Source organism: Alligator sinensis, unplaced genomic scaffold, assembly GCF_000455745.1.
Source record: "Alligator sinensis unplaced genomic scaffold, ASM45574v1 scaffold360_3, whole genome shotgun sequence".
In the NCBI taxonomy this organism is placed as follows: Eukaryota; Metazoa; Chordata; order Crocodylia; family Alligatoridae; genus Alligator; species Alligator sinensis.
Genome location: NW_005841977.1, coordinates 2,832,179 through 2,854,617, shown reverse-complemented (window position 1 = coordinate 2,854,617; position 22,439 = coordinate 2,832,179). Strand labels below are relative to the sequence as shown.

At 41.3% G+C, this 22,439-nt stretch overlaps 1 protein-coding gene across 1 annotated transcript in view; it reads right to left on the bottom strand.

Annotated features, from left to right (window-relative positions):
* Positions 1–250: 250 nt before the first annotated feature.
* Positions 251–22,439, bottom strand: part of ADRA1B (adrenoceptor alpha 1B) — a 28,665-nt gene continuing 6,476 nt past the window's right edge. The window contains exon 2 of the mRNA XM_006021072.3: positions 251–2,685. Within this exon, the coding sequence (XP_006021134.1) occupies positions 2,111–2,685 (575 nt within the window). The 3' untranslated portion in view covers positions 251–2,110. The remainder of the gene's footprint in view (positions 2,686–22,439) is intronic.

The window sequence follows — 22,439 nt, the reverse complement described above, 5'->3', positions numbered from 1 at the left end:
ATTCCCTCCCTGACTCCTTCCAAAAATGAAAATGAAAGCCTATGATGTGTGTGTGTGCGTGTAGCTTTCTACACTCTTGGAAATCAAAGGAAAATAGCACTATGCTAGTTCATTGCAACTAGAAGGAAAATTGTCCAAGCTAAATAAAATGTAAACAGTGAAGAAGAAGAAAAAATAGGAAGCAAATTAGTTTTTTAAATCCTTTCAATATTTTTTTATGAGCAGTGTCCCTTCAGGAGGAAATTGCAACCACATGGGAGCACAATTGGGCCATTTAAATTAGAGATTTGCCATAACTTCTATGGGATTAGAATTAAACCCAAAATATAATACATTAAATCTATCAATGTACTTATATGGTTCTCATCATTGTAATATATGCATATGGTGACCTTGATACAGAAATTGCCTATTATTGTTCATTAACTTTGGGGACATTTGGCCTGACCGCAGGTTACATCCAAGCAATCATCTTAATGAGAGAATATACATGAAATGAAACAAAGGGAAGTGACTTTCTCATGGGAGTCAGCATTGTTAAAACAGCTGTAAATGTTTTCAGCACATCTGTTTATGGTTCAGTCTCTGTTTCAGTCTTCACGAACATGTCACTACAATTCCTAATAAGGGAAGCCTCAGTTGGAGGAAGGAGTAAATACCAATTGTCATGGTTTGTACCACTTTATGTAAAAATTCACAGTCATTAGTTTCATGATTCACACACAATTGGAAAAGATGAAAACAACTTCCAAACATGGCTTAAAATATACTAGAAGATGTCCACAAAGATTCCCTAAGTTACAATTCTGTGTTATTGAGCTGGAAAATGCAAAAGAAAGAGGAACTCACATATAAGTGCATCTTGATTTACCTGGTTCTGATTTCAGTAACAAAGCAAAAGTCACTAAGAGTACAGTATCCCCACCAAATGGTGCCAGACGAACCAAGCACATTTTATTAACACCCAGCATTTTTGCTCCCAGGCTAGATTTTTGGCCTCCAGCAGTCAGTGCTCTTTTGTGCTATGTCCACAATGATGTTTATGAGAGACTTGGAACAATTTATGAGTGTTGCTTTGCAGATCAGACCCTTTGGTCGCTTGTGCACTCAGAGGACAATTAACTCTGCTGCCATTTCCAAGCTTTCAAAAAAGAACAGGGGGCAGATTGGCTATATGAGTCAATCCACAGAGCTGGCTGAAAGGGTATCAGGGCCTCCAGTGGCATACATTGTTTCAGTGTCGGGGTAGATGTGAGGAGAAAGCGTGTATGTTTGCATCAAAATGGGAAAAAGGACAAGCTGGAATTCTGGTTGTATATCAGGGGTAGGCAACCCCTGGCACCGGTGCCAGAGCGTGGCATGAGAAGGCATTTTGCTTAGCATGCATGCCTAAGGGCGGACAGTGGGGAAGGGGCTCGGGCTGCACTGCCACAGCAAGGATTGGGCCCTCATGGCTCCCCGGCTGTCTACCCCTGGCATGCTAACATCTTCAAGTTGAAGTTGCAGGTGTTTTTATCACTCTGCCCAAAAACATTGCCCACCCCCTGTTGTATATCAATCAGCAAAAATGTTAGAGGTAGGGGAAATTACTTTAATGTTTGACATTGTTTTCAATTTCTAAAGTGCTAATGTTCAGCGAAGTGCACAACAAGTAAGAATTTTACAGGCGAAAACAGAGGCAGCTGGTACTCTGGATAAGTACAAATAACCACACAACAAAGTTGTCCACTTTCTTTGTGACACTCAAATATATCCAAACACATTGCTAATACACACACACTCTATATTTACACATGCTGTCTATATACGTACATGTTTGACTGCTCTGCAGCATTTTAATCCCCAGGCTTTATGGGGTCCCTCCCCTGTTTTATTCATATATTTCTACAGCATCTCTGGCTTAAACACAAACAGCCTCTACAGTGACTGCACTTTGCTTGACACTGGGCTACCTGTTACTGGTTTTCTCCCTGAACTTGCTAGTCTGCTAGCACTGCCTTCACCATGTCTAGATTGACTGTGGGTTCATTTCTGAAACCAGACCAAATGCTAAACAAGTTAATGAATGAAGACAAGTGCAGAGTCCGTGCTCTTCTGTATCCAGACAAGTTTAGAATTTGCTCATTCCAACGGTCACGCTTGTTCTGCAGTCAGCTTTGCCGTTCAGTGTGTCACAAATGGTCTCACAGCCCCCATTGCTGGAGGCCTGGCTGCCAGCAGCGGTGTGTCCGTTATGCTCTGTTAGGAGCTTGAAGGTGAAGAGATGACATGAGTCCTTTTGCCTGCTGCCTTCCTCGAGGGGGTTCAGGAAAGAGCTGGAGCTCTTCCACTCCTGGAAAGTGCACATTTCCGTGTGTGGGCAGGTGACTTTGCTCAGGTAGCCTGGGCTTGGCGTGGCTGAGGATAACGTCCTCTGACTTCCACTTAGGAAGCTCCCAGCATCTTCCAGTGAGTCCTTGCGAGAGTGTTCAAAGGAGCCTCGGTTCCAGGTCCTGTAGTTGTAGGTCCACCAGCCTAGCCGCTTCCGCTGGTGACACTGGCACTTCAGGATTCGGATGAAAGCCCTCTTGAACTCCTTGCTTGAGCAGGGGTAAATAATTGGATTCAAGCAGCTGTTGAAGTAGCCAAGCCAAAATATTACCTTGAAGAGCGTTTCAGGAGGCTTGAGTACAGAAAACATAGACCCTGGGGGGAGAAAAAAGAAGAGACAATATCTGAGATAACTGTTCCTGCCTGCTTTTAATAAAATAGAGGAAAATTAATTAATGACATTCTTGGAGGTTCCCACCAGGATATCTTTGCTAAAGATACATATTGCTTGCTGCTACAGTTAAATCCTCCAGCAAATCAAGAGAGTTTAAAGTGGGTATTCTTGACATTTCTAAGGAGGGAGGAGGGCTCTATAAATAAAAGACTAGGGTTTTTTTTATCCATCATAAGGAAACAAGAGAACAAACTCAATTTAAAAAGAAAAGACTTTGTTTTGTTATTAAAATTTCAGTGTAGTGCTGATGGCCTCCAATCAGAGTTCAACTGAACTAGGAGCTATATATGTATATAACAAAGAGATTATCCCTATTGGGAAATGCTTTGGTAGGTCATTTTTAATTGGGAAAGACCTTTCTATACTAAAAAGCTGCTCTTGCACCTCTCATGAGAGAGGCAGATATTCATGTTCAGTCAGAATTTGGCATTTCCACATACTTTCTCTGGCAGCCTCTAAGATGGAGATCCTATTCTGCCCAGAAAATGGCCATTTTGTATAGGTTATTAGGGTCACAATTAGTAAAACACACAAAATCTGCTTAAGCCTGAAATCAACTACCGACCATACAGACCAGTGGCTCTCAACAGTTCATGAAAACTTTCCTCCCCATTTATAATCACATAATTTCCCTGCAACGACAACAACAGCTGCTTACACAGGGAATTAATAGTAGACAAAAATTTAATGTCCTTTTAGCTGTAAAAAATTAAATGTAGCAGCTTAATTTAGCAACATTGAGCATTCTGAAATAAATTCTCTAGTTATAGTAACATGCACCTTACGTGCAATTATCCAACTGACATTTCTAGCTGGGGCAACCTAAGAAGGGAGCTTCAGTGTGGGAGCTTCAGTTCAGGAACTAGAATTAAACTGTAGGATATTTTTAAAAAATGGAAGGAAGTATATTAACCTGAGTGTTAAGTCTCTGAGAACAGTGGCCATGCATGCTGGAGTGGTTTCAGCAATGAAAGCTGCTGAGTCAGTAAAAGCTATCAGAATGCCTTATTGGGGCAAAAGTTGATTCTAGCCTAGGCATATTTCCCATCTATCACAGCAATGCAGAGACCGTGGTCTGGGCCACACAATCACGCAAAACCTGGTCAGTGGACTCATATCCATGTTATAAAGTTAGGAAAAGAGCTCTAACAGATTGATAAACATAACTGTTGCTTTTCCAGAACAGAACAGAAGACCTGAAGCTAACTACAAAGGACATAGGGAGGTAAGCATATGCAACACCTCATGCTTCATCCTGTCCTCCTCAGTGTACCAGATAGCATGGTCAGCCTGGTACAGAAGAGGAAACGATGTGCTATTATTGGCCAACTGAAAGTTACTTCCTTTCTCTCCTTGGAGCAATGGGAAGCCAGTAAAGAAAGCACATCTCTGGAATCATAAGGCATCTTTACATGTGCTCCAGGGGTGAAGGAGGGCACTTTAATTAGAGCGGCTTTCAGGAGCTCACAGCATCTCGTGTATTCAGCATCCCTACTCTTTGAAATGACGGCAGGAGCACTTTACCTAAAGCTCATTTGATGAACTGTAGTTAAAGCACCCCCATGCTCATTTTGAAGTTCAGGGATACCAAATACACTAGACGCTGAGGCTGCTGGAGCATGCTAATTAGCACACTCCTGCAGACTCAATTAATCGAGTCTGCACTGATGCACTGTAATTACAGCGTGTTGGAGCAGGCATCCTGCATGTCTGCAGGTAGCCATAGTTCCTTTCCAAGACTGCTAACTGGAAGATGCAGTAACATGCTATATTCTTCTGTTGCCTAGAAGTAAAGTGACAATCTAGCCTTGTGAACGTAAGCAAAGTTTAAAATGTACACAGCATTTTGTTCGTACCTTTTGCCCTGAGCTGGATTTCAACCACTTGGCAGTACTAGGCATCGTATAGGCTTTACAAAACAGGGAGCATCTACACAAGATGCTGACTGGACAGTAGCTGAATATTACTGCACAGAACTGTAGTGCATCACAGCACTAACAGAACTAATATGCTACTGAAGGTAGTATTAGTCTACTGTGCAGTTGCATCACTTAAAAGATGTTCACTGGTGCTATTGCGCAGCAACTCTGGTTACTGAGCATTTATTTAGTGCTTGCTTATACAAATACTAAATAAATGTGCAGTAACCACTGCACCATAGCGTCTTGTGTAGGTGCACCGATAGTCTATAACAACTTTGCTACCCCTAATCATCTGCAGGTGTCCACAGATGCCTATTCATTCCACCTGATAAAGCTCCTGAATCTTGTCCTGATTTGGTACTGCAGAAAGAGAGGAGTGCAACAGAGTCTAATAATGGGAAAGCTGTGAAATATGTCTGATAGTTTTCCAGCAGACATGCCAAAGTACTGCAAACACTTAAACTCTGCCTGCTTACTGTTAAGTACTTTTTAATGAAAAATTCAACAAACATTCATGTGCTTCTAGGGAATAAACTATTAAAAGGGTGTCAACTTCTTATAAATTTTAGTGGAAGTTGATCCAAACTTATAATATGAGCCAGTATGAACAATGTCCTTCAAGTCCTCCCACATGCTCAGTTGCAAACGTTTTAAGGATTCCTTTTTTAAGTAATAATTAGAAATATTTTCCTTTGGATTTGGAGAAAAATGCCTTGTGATTTGACTGAGTAAGTGCAAATACAAAAGCTGATTAAATGGAAGAATCATATTGGAGCTCATACTCATAAATCCCTTTTGTTTTCTACAATTATTTCATAATACAGATGATCCTATGATAATTTGTAATACCAATGAAAGGGGTGAAGAGTACATACTATATTTTTCTAGTAGGTTCTGTATAAATATTGGCTATTCTTTTCCAGTTCTGATAAGAGATTGGCTATTTGTCATGTTGTAAAAATTCAGAATCTAGAGCATATTTCTCCATCAGATTTTAATGCTTTTGGGCAGGGCACAATTTGGACATAATCCATTTGACAGCATCCTTTTCAGTAATAATAATAAAAAAGAATTAAGAATGGAAGTCTGTTGAAAGATTGTTCTGGACCTGCCTATGGATGAAAAAAGCAAGGTAAATTCCACAGAAGAAATGAATAGTTAATGTACAAGGGAAAGGTAAATGGGATGTGTTTTTGTATGTTGCCTTGCATATGAATGCATGCTGCTGCATGAAGGTCAAATACACTTGACAAGTAGAAACCTGAAAAGATGAGTAATCTTTGTAAGCAGCCCCCAGAAATGTACGTTGTATATAATCAAGAAAGGAAGGTAATAGGCTTACGTCCTGTCTCTTTCTTTTAGAATGATGTAGTTTTCAAATGTTTACAGCTGAAAATTTCCAGCACTCCATTTCTCTTATGTAAAAGGGCAACTTTGCAAAAGAGCATGGCATTACTTCACAACATCCCAGACTGAGCGAGGTACCATATGTTCAGTCCTGATTCTTGAATGTCACTGAGTCTTGATCAGATCAATTAGTTAAAAAACCTCCAAAACAACTACCAGCCTACCCACAAGTGAATGCTTGATAGTGAAGATCCCAAAACATCCATTTGGAAAACTGGGGTTTGGACTTAAAAATAATGTATGCAGCTATGCTGATACCTATTTCTCTGGCTTTCTGAGGATGAAGTGGTGGTTCATTCAACAAAGGAACCTCCTTTGAGTTACTGAATTACGGAACTTTGTGCTTGTTTTTATTAAGATTATGAATTATTCTCTCAGCAACACAAGCCTCATATATATGAATTTTAAATGCTACTGAATTTCACTCTGTGGTTGCTGCAGTATTGCCTCATAGTTTTAAGAACATATTAGATGCTAGGATAATTAGCAAAGAGAGAAGTTATTACACTGAAGGAGAATTAATGAAGAAGCATAATCTCTTTGCTCTCTTTCCTCTGTTGGTCATCTCAAAGTGTATCATCATCCACTTTTTCCCAGTGGATAATCACAGAGAGGTCAAATAACTTGTTCAAGGATGTACAGCAGGCCAGCAACAGAATCAGGAACAGAACACTAGTTATGTTTCCTAGGGGTTCTCTACATGTGCAGGTAAAGGTGCAATGGGACCTAATGCGTGATCCGCACAATTGTGCCTCCTGCCATACATGCATGGCAGGAGGTATGATTGTGAGATTGTGCACTAGACCTCACCATGCCTTATTGCCAGTGCAGGGAGAGCCTGATCCCAGGCTCCCCCTCCATCAGCAAGAAGCAAGCTCCCGTGTCTAGGAACTCTCTCAGCTGAGGAGCTCCCAGCCATGCTGGCATCCCTGTGGCTGGGAGATGCAGCTGCTGAGATCTCCCAGCCAAGGAGCACCTCCGTGGCTGGGAGATCACTTCAGCTGTGATCTCCCAGCCTTGGAGGTCTGTGGACACCCCTGGGACTGGGAGATCACAGCTGCTGTGATCTCCCAGTTGCACAGGGCATACCATGCATCCCTGTGCCTGGGAAATCGCAGCTGCCAGGACCAAGAGTCCCACAGCTGCAGACAATGGGTCCTGGCAGCAGCAGGGTGTTGCCATGGATCCCAGCACTGTGGGGTGCTGCCAGGACCAGCATCTGCAGCTGTGTGACACTGAGTCCTGGCACACACGAGATGCTGCTGGGACACAGAGTCCGCAGCTATCAGGTGCTGCCAAAGCTGAGCGTCCCCTCAGCTGACAGTGCTCCCAGCTACAGGAGAGAGACTCTGCTATACATTTAAATTAAGCTGGATAGCAACCAGCTATAAAGTTAGTACACATTTTTGAGGTCTAACTTTATAGTTCGTTGGACCTTTTTATTGCGTGATAGGTACTTTGCACATGTAGCTGCATTGGCTATGCGTGGGGGGTGCATGTGGGGGCACGTGCACCCCCTGAGATTGGTAGTGCATCCCCTACAAAAAGCATTGTCAATGCTGCCAGTGCCAACTGCGGACGGTCGTCACTCACAACCCCCCCGCCCTTGCCGCCAACACCACTGGCAGCATCTGCAGGCAGTCCCCAATCATCACTGGCTGCCACCAATGCTGCCAATGGTGTCTGCAGGTGGTCGCTGACCACCAGTCAGTGCTTGCCACCCACTGCCGACACCACCGTGGCCGCCTGAGAGAGCTCCCCGCTCTGCCAGCTCCCATCGCTGACACTGCTGCAGCTGCCTGCGGGAGCTCCCTGCTCACGGCCGCCATGCCCCCACTGCCGACACCACTGCCATCTGCAAGCGGTTGCCGTGCCCCCCCAAACTCCAGGGGCACATGGCATTCATGGGTAGCTGGTTTCAGTTGATTGCACAATACCCATAACATGTGGAGTTGGCCCTAAAGCCAATGTCTTGTGCCTTATATCACATTGTGCAATACATAAGGCTTACAAAAATACATGACATAGGTCTGAATTCCACAAAACAGAGTTCAGGTTATTTCCTGAAATTAACAGAAACTGATCACTTCATAATCAGACTATCTTTTATGGTGAAACTTTTTTCTGCCCCCTGACTAACTGCCTAACACGGTTTCCATCATCAAGCCATTTTGTTGCACTGGAGATATTTTATGACTTAATTTATTGCAACCTAGCAAGTTTTACAGTTGCAATATTGCAGGCCCACTGATAATCTGTCTTTCATTTAACCTACCCTTTATTTAGGCTGAGGACTAGCTGTTGAAACAAACCTGGAATCTATTATGCAATTATTTCTCTATGCCAGTGGTTCTCAACCTATTTAGACTCACAACACCCCTCATTAGACTCAAAGCACCCTCCATAACTTTTCTGAATTGAGTCCATTTCTAAAACCTAATTTATTTATTACAGTGCATACCTCTTTGCAGAGGGGCTGGGCAGTGGAGGGCAAGGGAATGGCCAAGCAGGGACAAGCCTGAGCCTGAGCTTATCTGCTTATATCCTTACACCTGTGTTATTTCCTCACACATCAGTAGCATTCTGCAAAGGATTTTGTGACACCCCAAGGTGCCCAGCACCTAGTTGAGAACCACTGCTCTGTGTATCTTTTGTTCCAATCAGGGCTTTTTTTAAAGTTTCTAAGGTTGCACATTTCTATGCCTCTTTGACGTACGGAATCCCTAAGAAAAGCAATTTTCTTCAAAGAGAGAAAGTAAAGTCTGTTTTTGTGTTATTAGGAAGATTAGCTTGATAGATACCACTCTGCACAGCTGGCCTTAGGGAAAACGGTGCTCTGGGCAAACTTGAATTTTGCCCTGGCCCCCCCTTCCCTCAACGCCACTCCTCCAATTTCAGAAATAAAGCTGTAGTCTCAAACATTTTTTTTAATTTACTCAAAAAATGCAAAAGAGGAAATGCCACAAAATTAAGTACAATTCAATTTTATCTAAATAATAAATGTCATAAAAATAAGATTTCAAATGTCAACCTTTAAATCAAACACTAAACTAATAAATAATGATGTATAAGAAGCTTTGTTCACTAAGATTCCAAGACTCAGAAGATAACTCTGCATGTGTTTGTTTCTGCAAACTCTGATACTGCTTGTAACAGGTCTATATTTTGAGCCACAGCATTCTCAACAGATAGGATGGCTAGTGGCCACCAAAGATGGCCAGTTATATCCCATGGCTTGATCGTAAATATGTTTTTATGAGCACTTCAGGAAGTTCCACTTGCTTCTCGCCACCCACACAGGCATGATTAAGAGGATTCTGAGTACTATCCATGTGTCTGGGAGGCTGTTATGGAGCTCATTGTTGTAAATAAATTGCAGAACTTCTTGAGGAGCACTACAGTCCATTGGAAGGAGACTTTGGAGATAGCCACGTTCTTTGTAGAGGTTGATGATGTTAAAGTCAGAGCTCTCTTTATATGTCAATACACAATAAAGGCCCTTACAGTGCTTCTTCAAAGTTTCTTTGTCAGGGAGTCATGTCATGTTATATAGAAAGTTCCAAAGGTTGACATGTTGATTTATTTGCTTAAATTGCTCTTCCATGGATACTCTCACTGTGTCTATAAGCTGGCTGAAAAACTCAAATTTGAACTTGGGTTTTGGATTGTTAAATATTTCATCTTCACATTCAAAGCTGAATTGACGTTTTTTACGACGAACGCGTGGGGCTGGTTTAATCACTAGATCAACATCAAGGTTACACAATTATCCTGTTTTACCCTTTGCTTTGCTTTGACCCATGTTCAGCTGAAATTTAAATGACTAGTTGACTTTTCATGATGCAAGAGAATCTGAGAGATGTGTTTCCAGTCATTCAACCTCTCAAATGCTAGGGATGATTTTGGATTCAAGTTGAAGAGCATGCAGCAGAAGCAGAAAACCTTGTCAGTGAACTTTGAATAAAGCAGCCAGTGCCGCTTCAGAACTTCACCATTTTCCAGATTTCTGTATAAAACCATCATAGAAAAATGATGGTTCTGCTCTTCCAGAAAAAAACCAAAAACCATGTAGACCATTGATCTCCAGCAGATCTTGAATTTTGGGCATTAGATTGGGCCATAAAGCAAGAAATGGCATTGCTAACATGTATAATGGGAATCATTTCATCTCTATTACTTGTGGCATCATCATTATTCTGGTCTGAATTAAGACTTTACATTTCATTTGGGTCTCTTTGTTTCTCTTGTGATGATTCTTCGAAGTTGAGTTGTGGATCATCTATGCATTTTTCATCTGATGTGACTGTCTCGTTAGTACTGCATGGGTTGCCTTTAACTGTTTTCAAGTCTTTTTTCATCATGTCTGCATCTTTTTTCACTTTGGTAATTAAGTGAGCTTTTTGTTTTCTTTTCTGCACCCCAGATATCCTCTTTCTAGGTATTTGTGACATTTTGTCTCCCTCCAAATTAAACATTAAAATATGAGTCCTGGCATACCCTTGCATATGCTTGCACTCACTTGCACACCTTTGCGCACACACCCTGGCACATGCTTGCACATGCCTGAACATCCTTGCACACACTTGCACATGCTTGCATAGGTCATAGCTGGTGAAAATGAAGTGTCCCTGTGTTGGCCCTGCTCCTGTGGCCACTGTTGGCCCCAAATAGCTGCCTCCCTCCTCCAGGTGGTTTCATAGTTTCATAATAGGTAAGGTTGGAAGGGACCTGAGCAGATCACCAAGTCACCCTGCATGGTACAGCTCTGGTATGTATTACTATTCAGACATCTAAGGGAGTTAATGGCCCATTAATGACCCATTGTTCTTTATTTACAGGTGTTAACAATCATCTCCCTTAACTGCCTGAATAGCAATACCAGAAGTGCACCTGCCACTTTGCCCCTGCCTCTGCTTGCAGAGCTGCACTATGCAACCAGAGCTCCCTTGGCCAGGGCACCCTGGGCAGTTGCCTATGCCGCCCACCCCTAAGGCTAGTTCTGACTGCATACAATGTCCTTAATGCTATGATCTGGGCACAGTTTACCCACTATTGTATACAGCTCCATTGCCACTCAGCCTACAATAAAGATATGAAAAATATGGTTAACCTGTAGATTTTTAAGATCACCCCTTTTCCTCTCCCTCTTCTTGGAACTAACTACAATTGTGTGCAAATGCTTTAACTCACAATTAACCTGCTAGACGAAAGCAATAGTGAGTAATTTGGTACACTGATAAAATAATAAAACAAATCCTACCAAGTACAGTCCCTGAACATCAAATGAATATTTCCTCTTCCAATCTCTAGCTATTTTCCCATCGCAGTCTGATAAACAGATTAAATGTTTCCGTGTGTGGAAGATTTAGATTGTCTTCCCAAATAGCTGAAAAATGCTGCCTGTAATTATCTTGTCTGTGATTTATTTGCGATGGGGGAACTCAGAATGACTCCCTCACTCTAAACTATTTGTTTCCTGGTGCTTCATGCTCAATAACTTCCCAGCCAGGGAAAGCATGTTTTTTCTTTTTTGTGTGTGTCTCTCAATGATTTGCATTGTTATTCACTAAATAGAGCATTGCCAGCTGTTTACCTCTTTCTGCAGTTTTGACACCTTTGTGTTGCTTTACCCTTTTTGCAAATCTCATTTTTAGTAGAAGTGCAGAGCATGAAATATTCCAGAAATCCAGTCAGCCTGCTCAGACTTGATGGTCTTTTGATCATGAATCTACTCAACTGTGTATACCAGACATGACAGAGCTATTTGGTTTGCAGCTAGATCGAGCGACAGTGACTAACATAATAAGGAATTAAAAAGTATTTTGTCTACTGCAAGATAATTTAATCTAGGGTCTGATTAGTGTTTAAAGCAGTGTTAATGAAGTCTTTATTACATTAAACCTATATAAGTCTCCCCAATGCTATTAGAGAAGATTATGGGAAACAATTTACGGTATTAGCCCATCATTACGTATTTTGTAGCATATCAGCCAAGTGCATCATGGGGTTATTGAAATTAACATTTTACTAGCACTAGAGCAATTACTACCTAGTCTGGGCCTGATCCTGGGAATACTGAAAAGTACTGAAAACCTCATAAGATCAAGCCCTAAATTACTTTGTTATGCTCAACAACTTCTACAGCAGCAAGCTCAGCTTCTGATAATGGGTCCAGTCTTCCCATTAATACACATCAATGATTTTATTAGTATAAGTGGGATTTTGCCTGAGTAAGGACTGCAGGACTAGCTATGACATCCAAAATATACCTCTTTGTCTTTTTTTCTTGTTTTATTATCTGATAGGTGTTTTTTCCCTTCTTTGATGGAAAAATAAAGCACACAAAATAATTCAGGTCACACAATAAATTTCTCAGCATTTTAGATGTAGACTAAAACTTTGGAAGAAAAACATCCTCCAAAATTTGGAAAGTTTGCACAAAATTTGTGGCCAGTTGCATCACTCTAAACTCCTGAATCTGAGCACTTTGAAACACTTTTGGGTTGAAGACTACTACAGAAACCTAATCCAGAGTCTATAGAATATTTGGGAGTCCTTGTATGTCTTGAGAAAGCGTTTCACTGACGTCAGTGGGCTCTGGGTCTAGCTTTAAAGTATCAAGGTATACAGTGGACAGATTCTTTAGATTGGCCAATTCGTCTTATATAGAACTCTTCACTGGAGGAAGTTTATCACATGCCGACCTCTACAAAGGAGGCGCACATACTGTGCTCTTCCATATTGTTTTAATTTTGTTCTTTTTTACTTTCCTTTAACCTAAAATAAAAGCAATCCATTTTCAAAATGTCCAAATCTCTTTGCAGATATAGCAACAATACTGGTCAACTTTAAAGCTACTGGTGCACAGTCATTGCTGTTCAGACTCATTGATAGCTTGGGCTATTGTAGGAAATGCTAGGTGTATAACATTACTCCTGTTGCTATGTATGCCACATAATAATTTGGGGGTATTTCCAAAGTCAGTGATCATTCCAGGGAAACAGTTAAAATTATTTGTGTGTCTGCTGTAAGTTTAACCAGTAAATTTCTATTAGGAGAATGTCTTTGAGTGACATATTTGCTCCAAGTATTAGATCAATTTACAGCAGCTTATATGGTTTTGATATTCTTCTACTTCAACCCCAGAAAGACAGCATCACTAAGACACTTTATCTAAGTACAAAGAATCTGTAATAGTTGTGATTCTTTAAGTCTAATTGGTATGTTTGTGGTTCCTGTTCTTATTTTTGTGAGAAATAAACTGAGCATAAAATATGAGGCCAGCCAAACCAAATAAAAAGCCCTACCTTAAGAAGGAATAAAAAAAAAAAAAAAAAAAGCAAAGGCGGGGTGCAGAGAAGAGAAGAGCCAGAGAATTCATGAAACCCATGAGGAACTATTATAGATTTTACATGAAAGGTGCTTAGCTTCTGGGTGGATGGCAATAGTTTGAATTGTTCAGATGAAATGTAAGATAAGATCAGAGCTGACCTAGGGTTGTATGGGGCCCAGGCCATATCAGGCTGTGTGGCGGGGGTAGCAAGCAGCCGGAGCGAGGAGCCAGCGTGTGCTGCCGCTGTAGCCACCGGGTCCTGTATGGCACTGTCCGTGGGACCCCGCGAAGCATGGGCCTGGGGCAGTCATCCCGATTTGCCTCCCTGCCCTCCAAGGATGGCTCTGGACAAGATGCATGCTAAGGAAAAGCTTTTTAAGTTGGCTTTGTTAAGACAGTTGCCAGCTTAATCTGTTTCCATTCATACAGACGGAAATAAATAACTATGAATAAATGACCAGCATCTCCCAGTCAGTCATTTGGGATCTGTCACTGAGCTCTGATTGTGGGGGTTACATTTCCTTTCATCTGGCCTTTGTGCAAGAAATATATTTTGTTTCTGCTGTGATGGGACTGGGAACCAGGCAACTGATGTACACATTTTAATAGTGTTACAGTTGGGTATAATGTGTGTGCGGGCAGTCTCTATGGATGATCTCTGAATACAGGTTTCCAGGAAAAGTCCATATATTTTTCATTTTCCTCTGACCAATCAGAGGAAATGGTAAACTGTTATATCTCTAATTATCCAAGTTTTCGTCTTTTCCTTTCATCACTCTCTTCACCATCCCATGATTTTTCTTTCTTCTTATATTTTTTGTCAACTTTATACTATTGTTTTTTTCCTCTTTCCTTTTTATCATTTATTTCTTATCTCTCCTTCCTCCATCTCATAGAATTTGTCTCTTCATCTTCCTTGTCTTCACTTTTCTAATCACCCTTCCCATTTCACAGTGTTATGATTTTCCATTAACTAAGCATCCAATTTAATTACACATTTAAATTATATTAAACACATAAGCTAATTACCCATTGTTCTCAAACAGGGAGCCAGGGCACACTGGGGTTCTGCTAGATCCTTTGGAGGATGTCTCTAGGTGTGAGGAGGTAAGCAAATAAGCTAAGCAGATAAGTGCAGACTCATGCTTGTCCCTCCCTGAACAATCCCCCATCTCCACTGCCCAGCCCCTCTGCAAGGAGGTAAGCCCTGTAATATATAAATTAGGTTTTGAAAGTGGGTACCACTGAACTGATAAAAGTTAGGGAGGGGTGCTTCAGGTCCAAATAGTCCTGGATTGAGGTGCCTTGAGTCCAATAAGTTTGAGAACTACTCGTCTAGTGGAAGCATCTGGTGTGTCCCACTGAAGAAATATTTGAGACCCAGCATTCAAGGCCAATCATTTGCCATTTTAGCAGCTCTGTGCCCAAACAGAAGTAGTGTTTCAGTGGATGAATTTTAGAATTTTAGATTCCCCTGAGCCATCCTTTTTTAAAGTTAAAGAAAGTGACTAGAAACTTATCTTAATTTGGTTCCACACATATTGGAATCAAGTGAGAGGAAGGCCTGATTTTTTCCATTTCCAGGAACAAATAGGACATGTGTTTGTACTAAAGGAGGGTGATCATCTGGATTTGTTTCAATTGCTTGCCACATGGCAATTGCCACTCTGATGATAATGAACTATATAAGATGAAATGCAACATGAACAGATCTAACTGGTTAGTTTTTCATACTTTGATTTTTTTTTAAATTAAATACAATTACACAATAATATTTAGTAACTGAGTTAGAAGGAATTGCAGGCTATGCTTAGTTTTAGCAGAATGAATGATGAAGTGTCAGAAGTTTAAAACACTAAGTGGGTATATGCCTGTCACAGACCTCAGACCAATTGAGGATTGATATACTACTTGCTCTGAGTGTGAATGTTAGATGCCATCAGTGTCACGGTCCTTAACTGCTTCTCTCAAGCATATCAGTGCCTGGGACTGACCTTTAACATTGGAAAAACAAAGGTGCTTCACCAACCTACTCTGGGCAAATCAACTCCCCCAGCAAAGATCCTCACTGACAGACAGGAGCTGGGCAATGTTGAACACTTTGCACACCTCGGCAGCCATCTCTTAAAGAAGGCCAACATCTACCAGGAGATGCGGTATAGGATCTGATGGCATGTGTTCAATGTTCACAACATCAGGACTTGAACAAAGCTATTATATAAAGCTGTGGTAACCCCAACTCTTCTCTATAGCTGTGAAGCTTGGGTGACCTACAGGGACCAACTGAATAACCTGGAACCCCTTCACCAGTGCTCTCTCTGGCAGATCCTTGGCATAAAGTGGAAGGATTGTTGTACAAATGCCCATGTCCTCACTGATACTAACACCACCAGCATAGAAGTATTGATTATTCAACATCACCTGCAGTGGACAGGGCACTGTGTGTGCACATCTGATGTATGTTTACCAAAGCAACTGCTATACTCCCAACTGAACCAAGGACAAAAGGCATGGAGGGGCCAGAGGAAAGGCCTCAAGAACACCCTCAAAGCACTGAGTGCGGCATTGACACTACAAATTGAGAAGAACTAGCCTGGGACAGGGCTACATGGTGATGCCTTGTGAGAGAAGGGACATCTTAATTTGAGGAAAAACGTCTCACCCTGTAGGCAGAAAAATGACAGAAACAGAAGGAAAGGAAACAAGACCAAAATTCAGAATTTGGCAGCATTCTGAATTAGGATGAACATGAACATGTTGAAAACTCTCTCTGAAAGAAAATTCCAACAAATTTTACATTTTGTAACAGTCAAAATGAATAACATATGTATAGCATCCAAAATAAAATGAATAAAAAATGAAGAGCCATTTAAAAAAACCCAAACCATTTCATTCTGAAAATGTCAAAACAGGAACTTTTAACATTATCAGAACCTTTTCCCCCTGAAACAAAGTTGGTAAAATCTCAATTTTATGAAGAGTTTTGATTTTCATGGAACTTGATTCTCCAATTCAAAATGGATCCATGAGAGTTTTTCTGCCCAGATCTAGTGGGCAGACGTGTTCTGTGTCAAAGCTGAGTGAAAGCTCAGACTAGAATCCTAGTATCTTTTACATTTATCTTCTCTACTTACTGACTTATACTGCTCCCATCCTGTGGGCTAGCTAATAGCTTATAACACTGTTGTCATAATGCCATTTTTAGCACAGCTAATACCTTGGCTTTCTGGGGTTTGAAAGTCAGTTTCATACCTGTGAAAAAGTATTAATCAATGTAGAAATAAGAAATAAAATCAATATGGCAGCTGTTTAGGGGTGAAGTGCAGATGCTGCATGTGTGTGGTTAATGAGGTTCTTGTTACAGAAGTGATAAGCCTAGACACTGGCTATTGCCAGAACTATTGTAAGCACCAAATGTAGTGAATGCAGGAAGTCTACATTGGACTTTTATGTTAGTTTACTGCTGTCCTTGTTAGAATGTACTTAGCCAAGTCAGCATGCCAAGGTTTTAAAGCTAATTGGATTCCTAAAGCTTCTGATTTTGTGCTTCCAACAGTCATTGTTTGTTTACATTCCTCTAACCTAATTTAAAATAGGAAAAAACCAATGTTATACAAACATTGTAGGATGAAATAGAATATAAAATTTGTGGATGACCACGCTGGGAGTGGTTGCAAGCACTTTGGAGAACAAGATTAGGTTAAAAATGGTCTAAAAATCAACAAAATGAAATGTAATAGACAAATGCAAAACAATGCTTGCTGGAGGAAAAATCAGTTGCACAAATACAAAATGGGGACTACCTTTCTAGGAGCAATACTGCAGACCAGTGCTTGGGAGTTCTTGTGTACAATGAACAGAAGATGGATAAATGTAATGCTGTTCCAAAAGGCAAATCTCAAGCAGTATTGTAAGACAAGAGAGATGAATTCCATTCAATTCTGGGGAGGTCTCATCTAAAGTACTGTGTCCAATTTTGGGTACTGCAGACTAAGAAAGATGTATAAAAATAGAGAAAAAGAAGAGAGTAGAGAGAATTATAAGAGTTTTGGATAACATGTTATATGAAGACAGGTTGAAAGAACTGGATTTGTTTTCTATAGACCAATGGAGATTGAGGGAAGATACGATGTCTTCTTATACGTAGAAGCTTGTGTGGCGCCATGTGTGTCTCATCGCTGGGCAGGCCAGGCAGCAAGGCATGTGGCACCATGCTGCACTGCTTTCAAAGCAGCAGCAGCAAGGTGTGGAGGCAGGGAGTAGGCAGAGCCCAGCTTGCAGCTGCAGCCCGCCCTTGCCCCATGCAAAGATCAGGGGGCCATGTGCCCCCACCCACCCAGCTCCCCAGCACCACACCTCTGGGGGAGCCCCAAGTGTGCCCCCCCCTTTGGCTCCCCTGAATTGTGTGCAGCAGCAGAAGCCACCCACCCACACCCCTGGATGAGCCACTGGGCTCCGATTGCCCATTGACTTGGCCCGACCTAAGTGCAGCCCTGCCCCCGCCACCAGGAACAGCCCAGCACAGCCCCAGCCTGCAGTGGCAGCCCACCCTGCCCCATGCAGATCTGGGGGCACACATGCCCCCCTATGCTTCCTGGGGTGCACACAGTACCAGGAGCTGCACCCCCTGGACAAGTCACAGGTTCATCCCACATCCCACCCTGCCCCAGCTGTTCAGGGCCTGCCCCAGCGGCAGCAGCAACAAAACAATGATGACTTGGGGCAGGGTACATGCGGAGGTCCTGGGGGCTACATCCTCTCTGGCCCAGTGGTGCAGCCAAGGCTGGCCCTGCTCTTGCCCTCCCGGGCAGTGCAGGGCTGGGAGGTGGATTTGTTGGTATTCCACTTGTCCTGCAGACTTTCCTGCCAGAGGGCAGGGGGGCTATGTGCACGTATGTGCACACACACTCAGTGTCCGCACCAAATTTTTTCTCCTTCCACCTGTATTGGCCACCCTTGGTTTAAAAGGTCAAGCTCCATGGGCCAGTCTACACTGGCCATAGTGGATTCCATAATTCGCCTTCTATGAAGCTTTAGTGTAGATAGGTTTCAAGTCTTTTGGGGCATTTTTATATGTGTGGGGGACGGGCGCTTTAATTAGAGCAGTTCCACAAGCCACTCTAATTAAAGTGCCCAGACCTTCTCAAGTATCAGCATTCCTCCACTTCAAAATAGTGGTTGGGCGCTGCTTTATCTAAAGCTTGTTGAACAAGCTTGAGTTAAAGTGCCCCTGCTGCCATTTGGAAGTGTGGGGACACTGATATACAAGATGCAGAGGCTAACTGCAGCACACTAATTAACATGCTCCAGCAGACTTGATTAAATATGTCTGCTTCAACGCTCTGTAATTACAGCATGTCAGAGCAGCCTCCTGGCTTGTGTACAGGCACCCTTTAACACTATATTGTCTAGGGTTGGTAAGCCTGTAAATTAACTGTATATTTTTGATTGGTCAAAGATTATAGACATTTTACAAAAAAATCTACATTTTTCTGGAGCTTTCATAACAGAAATATAATCTTTTATTGTTTTTTGACATATTTCTTAATGGAAAATTTGCGCTTCTTCCATATATTATTTGGAACTATTGGCAATTTTTTACAATTTTTGACTGATATTTGACTGGTCAATTGACTGAACTTTATTGATGGTTTAGATACACAGCCCTAGTAATGTCTAACCCTGCTTAGAGTAGAACCTTGTCTTCATTTTTCAATGGTGCTAGAAATGGTTTCTATAAATGCCTTATACTTCAGGAAGAGGCAAGGGAGAGTATGTGTATCTATATCTTGGATGGGCTGTGTCTTGTCACTCACTTCCTGAGTTTTTGGATTGTCTAATGGTAACTCTACAGTAATTGACATGACAAAATTGTTATTGGTTGGAGAGGGAGCAACAGTCAGGCCTTGCCCTGCAATCCTGGTATTCTTTGATGCCTGATACTCTGTAGGTCTTCTGATGAACGATCCTGTGATGGAAAACAGCATTTAAGTATGAAATCTAGATTTAAGAACGTTATCTTGTAAGATGCCTGCTTGAAAATTGGCACTGAAGCTTGACATTAGGAAGGATAAATGGGACCATCCTCTTTTGATGCAGGACAGAGAAAGAAACAGGAAACTTTTATTCTAAAACAGGGGTAGGCAACCTTTTCCTGCTGCAGGTCAGAATGACTCACCCCAGGTCAGAGAAGTATGTGTGCTAGGACCTGGTTGCCACTTGTTTCTGCAGCAGCACCTACAGCTAAAGACCCTGCACCACTGAATTCTTCCAAAGTCCATGGCTCCAGGCCAATTCCTGTGGTTCTATGGGCTGGATCAGGCTCATAGGCTAAAGGCTGCTGACCCCCGTTACAAAAAAATAATCCCTTTAGAATTCTTTGTGGCCCTTCTAGAAGATTTGTAATTATCAGCAAAAACATAGGACATTTTTTCAATAGCAGGAATTCTTTCAATTCATTTCTCCCTTTTATTGACACACTGCCAAAACAGTTCTTTAAAAAAGCATATGGTGAAATTCCTAAAAACAAAGACATATCTCAACAGATAAACCAGCATACTTCCACCATATCTAGTGGTGATTTGTCTTAGCTGGGAATCTGGCCCATTGTATTTAAAATGTCTTCCTTTGCCATTATTAAGACTTAAAGTCATGTTGTTTTTCTTTTTTAATATAAAGCTTTTGGGGCTCAGTTTTGTTGCCATTAAAACCATTAGGGCTAAGTACAGACAGTCAAAAAACCTGAGGCTGAATCGATTCAATCTTCTCAGGTTAGTCTAAGATGCATAGATTGAACTGATAAGCAAGTGAACAGACATTCTCTTGCATGCTGGAAATGTAGCCACATGCCTGCAGTGGCCCAGGCCAGAAGCTAGGGGGTGCTGGAGCACACCTCCCTGTTCAGCTGAAGCAGAGGGCTTGGGTCAAAGCTAGTCTGCCCACCCTGCAAGGTGGGGTTTGCAAGGGAGTTGCAAAGCATCTTGGTATGCTGGGGGATTGTGAGTTAACTTGAATCTGAGGGGACCTGGGACAGAAGGTCAATAAATCAATTTAACCTATATCAGTTAAGTCTGATACTACATCCATCCTGGTTTATCTTAAATTGATTTCAGCCATTTTGAAAGCAGTTTATTTGCACTGAAATTCTGTTGTGTTACACATTTGAACTGGTTTCTGATCGTTTATACCAGTTTATGTGTAATTTCTGTCCCTAGCCTAGGTGTTTTGTCATTGAGTTAAATGGGGACAGGAATGAGAGCTTATTTTTTGGCCAGGACAATTACAGAATTTTGCAGCTCACCAGCTAGAAAGAATATGGTCAAAATGTGTGCTTGTTTTGCAAAGGATTATCTGATTTGGGAGTATAGAAAAGCTAATCTAAGCCTGCTGACATTTCATTTATTACACTTGTTCATTTTCAAATACTGGGAATGCTTTATAAATATTGTTTTTGTTAACTTCTTTCTCTTGATTTATGGTCTAAACATTCTTTCTTGGATACCTTGAATAGAGGATAATTCTAGTAGCAGAGCTATAGAGAGGCTATCTTGGCTTCTATTATAGATTTAAATTAAAGAGTTGATGACCATGGCTTTTTAATGAAATACTGCATAATATTCAAAGCACAGGCTTTTATGGCTCAACAAAACCCCTTGAAATAGATGAAATTATTTCAGTGGCCATTGTTATAGAGTCATAGTCCAACCCTCTGCCTGAACCAGGATGATCTCTATCCAAACTACCCCATACAACCATAATCTAAACTCTAAATAAAACTACCCTTAACCCTGATACAACATAGACCGAGCACCCTAGCCTGCCACAGGTAAAGCAGGGGAACCATGACAGCTGATAGCTTGCTTCTATAAAATGTTGTCAACATATGCATAAGAGGTCCCAGATAGATTGGATTAGGTTCTTTGGGCAAAGGCTATTAAACTCTTTTACCCTTCTGCTTATCTTCATTTAAAGGATATATAAACGGTTGCATTAAAAACAACAGCTATTCCATATCATCTATACTGGCCTTTGTTATTTAGAAACTGTGCATGTGTTTAACTTAACAGTAGTAGTCTTACTGATTGTAATGAGATATGAGTAAAGTTACACATGTTTGTAAGTGCTTGCAGAATAAGGATGTGCCCTTTGCCCTGCTGGGTGCTGACAGCAATGTTCCCCACTAGAAAAATCAATTCTCTCCTCTTTTTTATTTTTATTTTTTGGATAGCTGTGAGACATTGTATCGCTGCCCAGTAGCCTAATCCCTATATTCTTTTAAACTTCTGGTTCAGTAAAGCGTGGGACTTCCTAGCAATATGAATTCTGTTGAAACCCTGCCCTAGAAAATAAAATTTCCATATTATTTACCCATTTGGATTCAATTAGCCTTTTTTCCTGAGTACAATTTGCATGTGCAGAAACCAGTGTCTCTGCCTTCTAATCTCTTTTAAGAATATGCAGTGTTTAGTTACAACTCTTATCTCTAGGTACATAGTTGCTTTAAACCATTTTCTTTATTCAAACCTTTTACAAACAGAACCCACATTCACCCTTTGGTGGGGGGAGGGAGGGGGGCAAATCTAGATCCAGTACTGCCATTTTTAAACCAGTCTGTGTGTGCCAAAATTCAGTTCTGTTAAGGGTATAGACCAGTTGTGTAGGCCAAACTTCTGTTACCAGTATAGACTGGTTTCTGATTACTGATACCAGTAAAAATATAATGTCTCTACCTTGCCTGGGTGCTTCTCTTGCCTATTTACTCCTATGTGATTATGTGTTTTGGTATTTGCCTTCTAACTTCCAAATAAAAAATATATAAAAGAAGCACGCAGCCCACTGATGTTAGCACAGTTAGGGGGTTTTGGTAAAAAGGCTTTGCTTTGAGAAGTAAATCACTGCGAGCTAGGAACTAATCACTTTGGATACAAGTCAGCCCTGTGTAGAAGACTCACAATAGGGTTCATGTGAGATTATTAAGTGGTGCATAGGATATGTACTGGAATGAATAATTTTG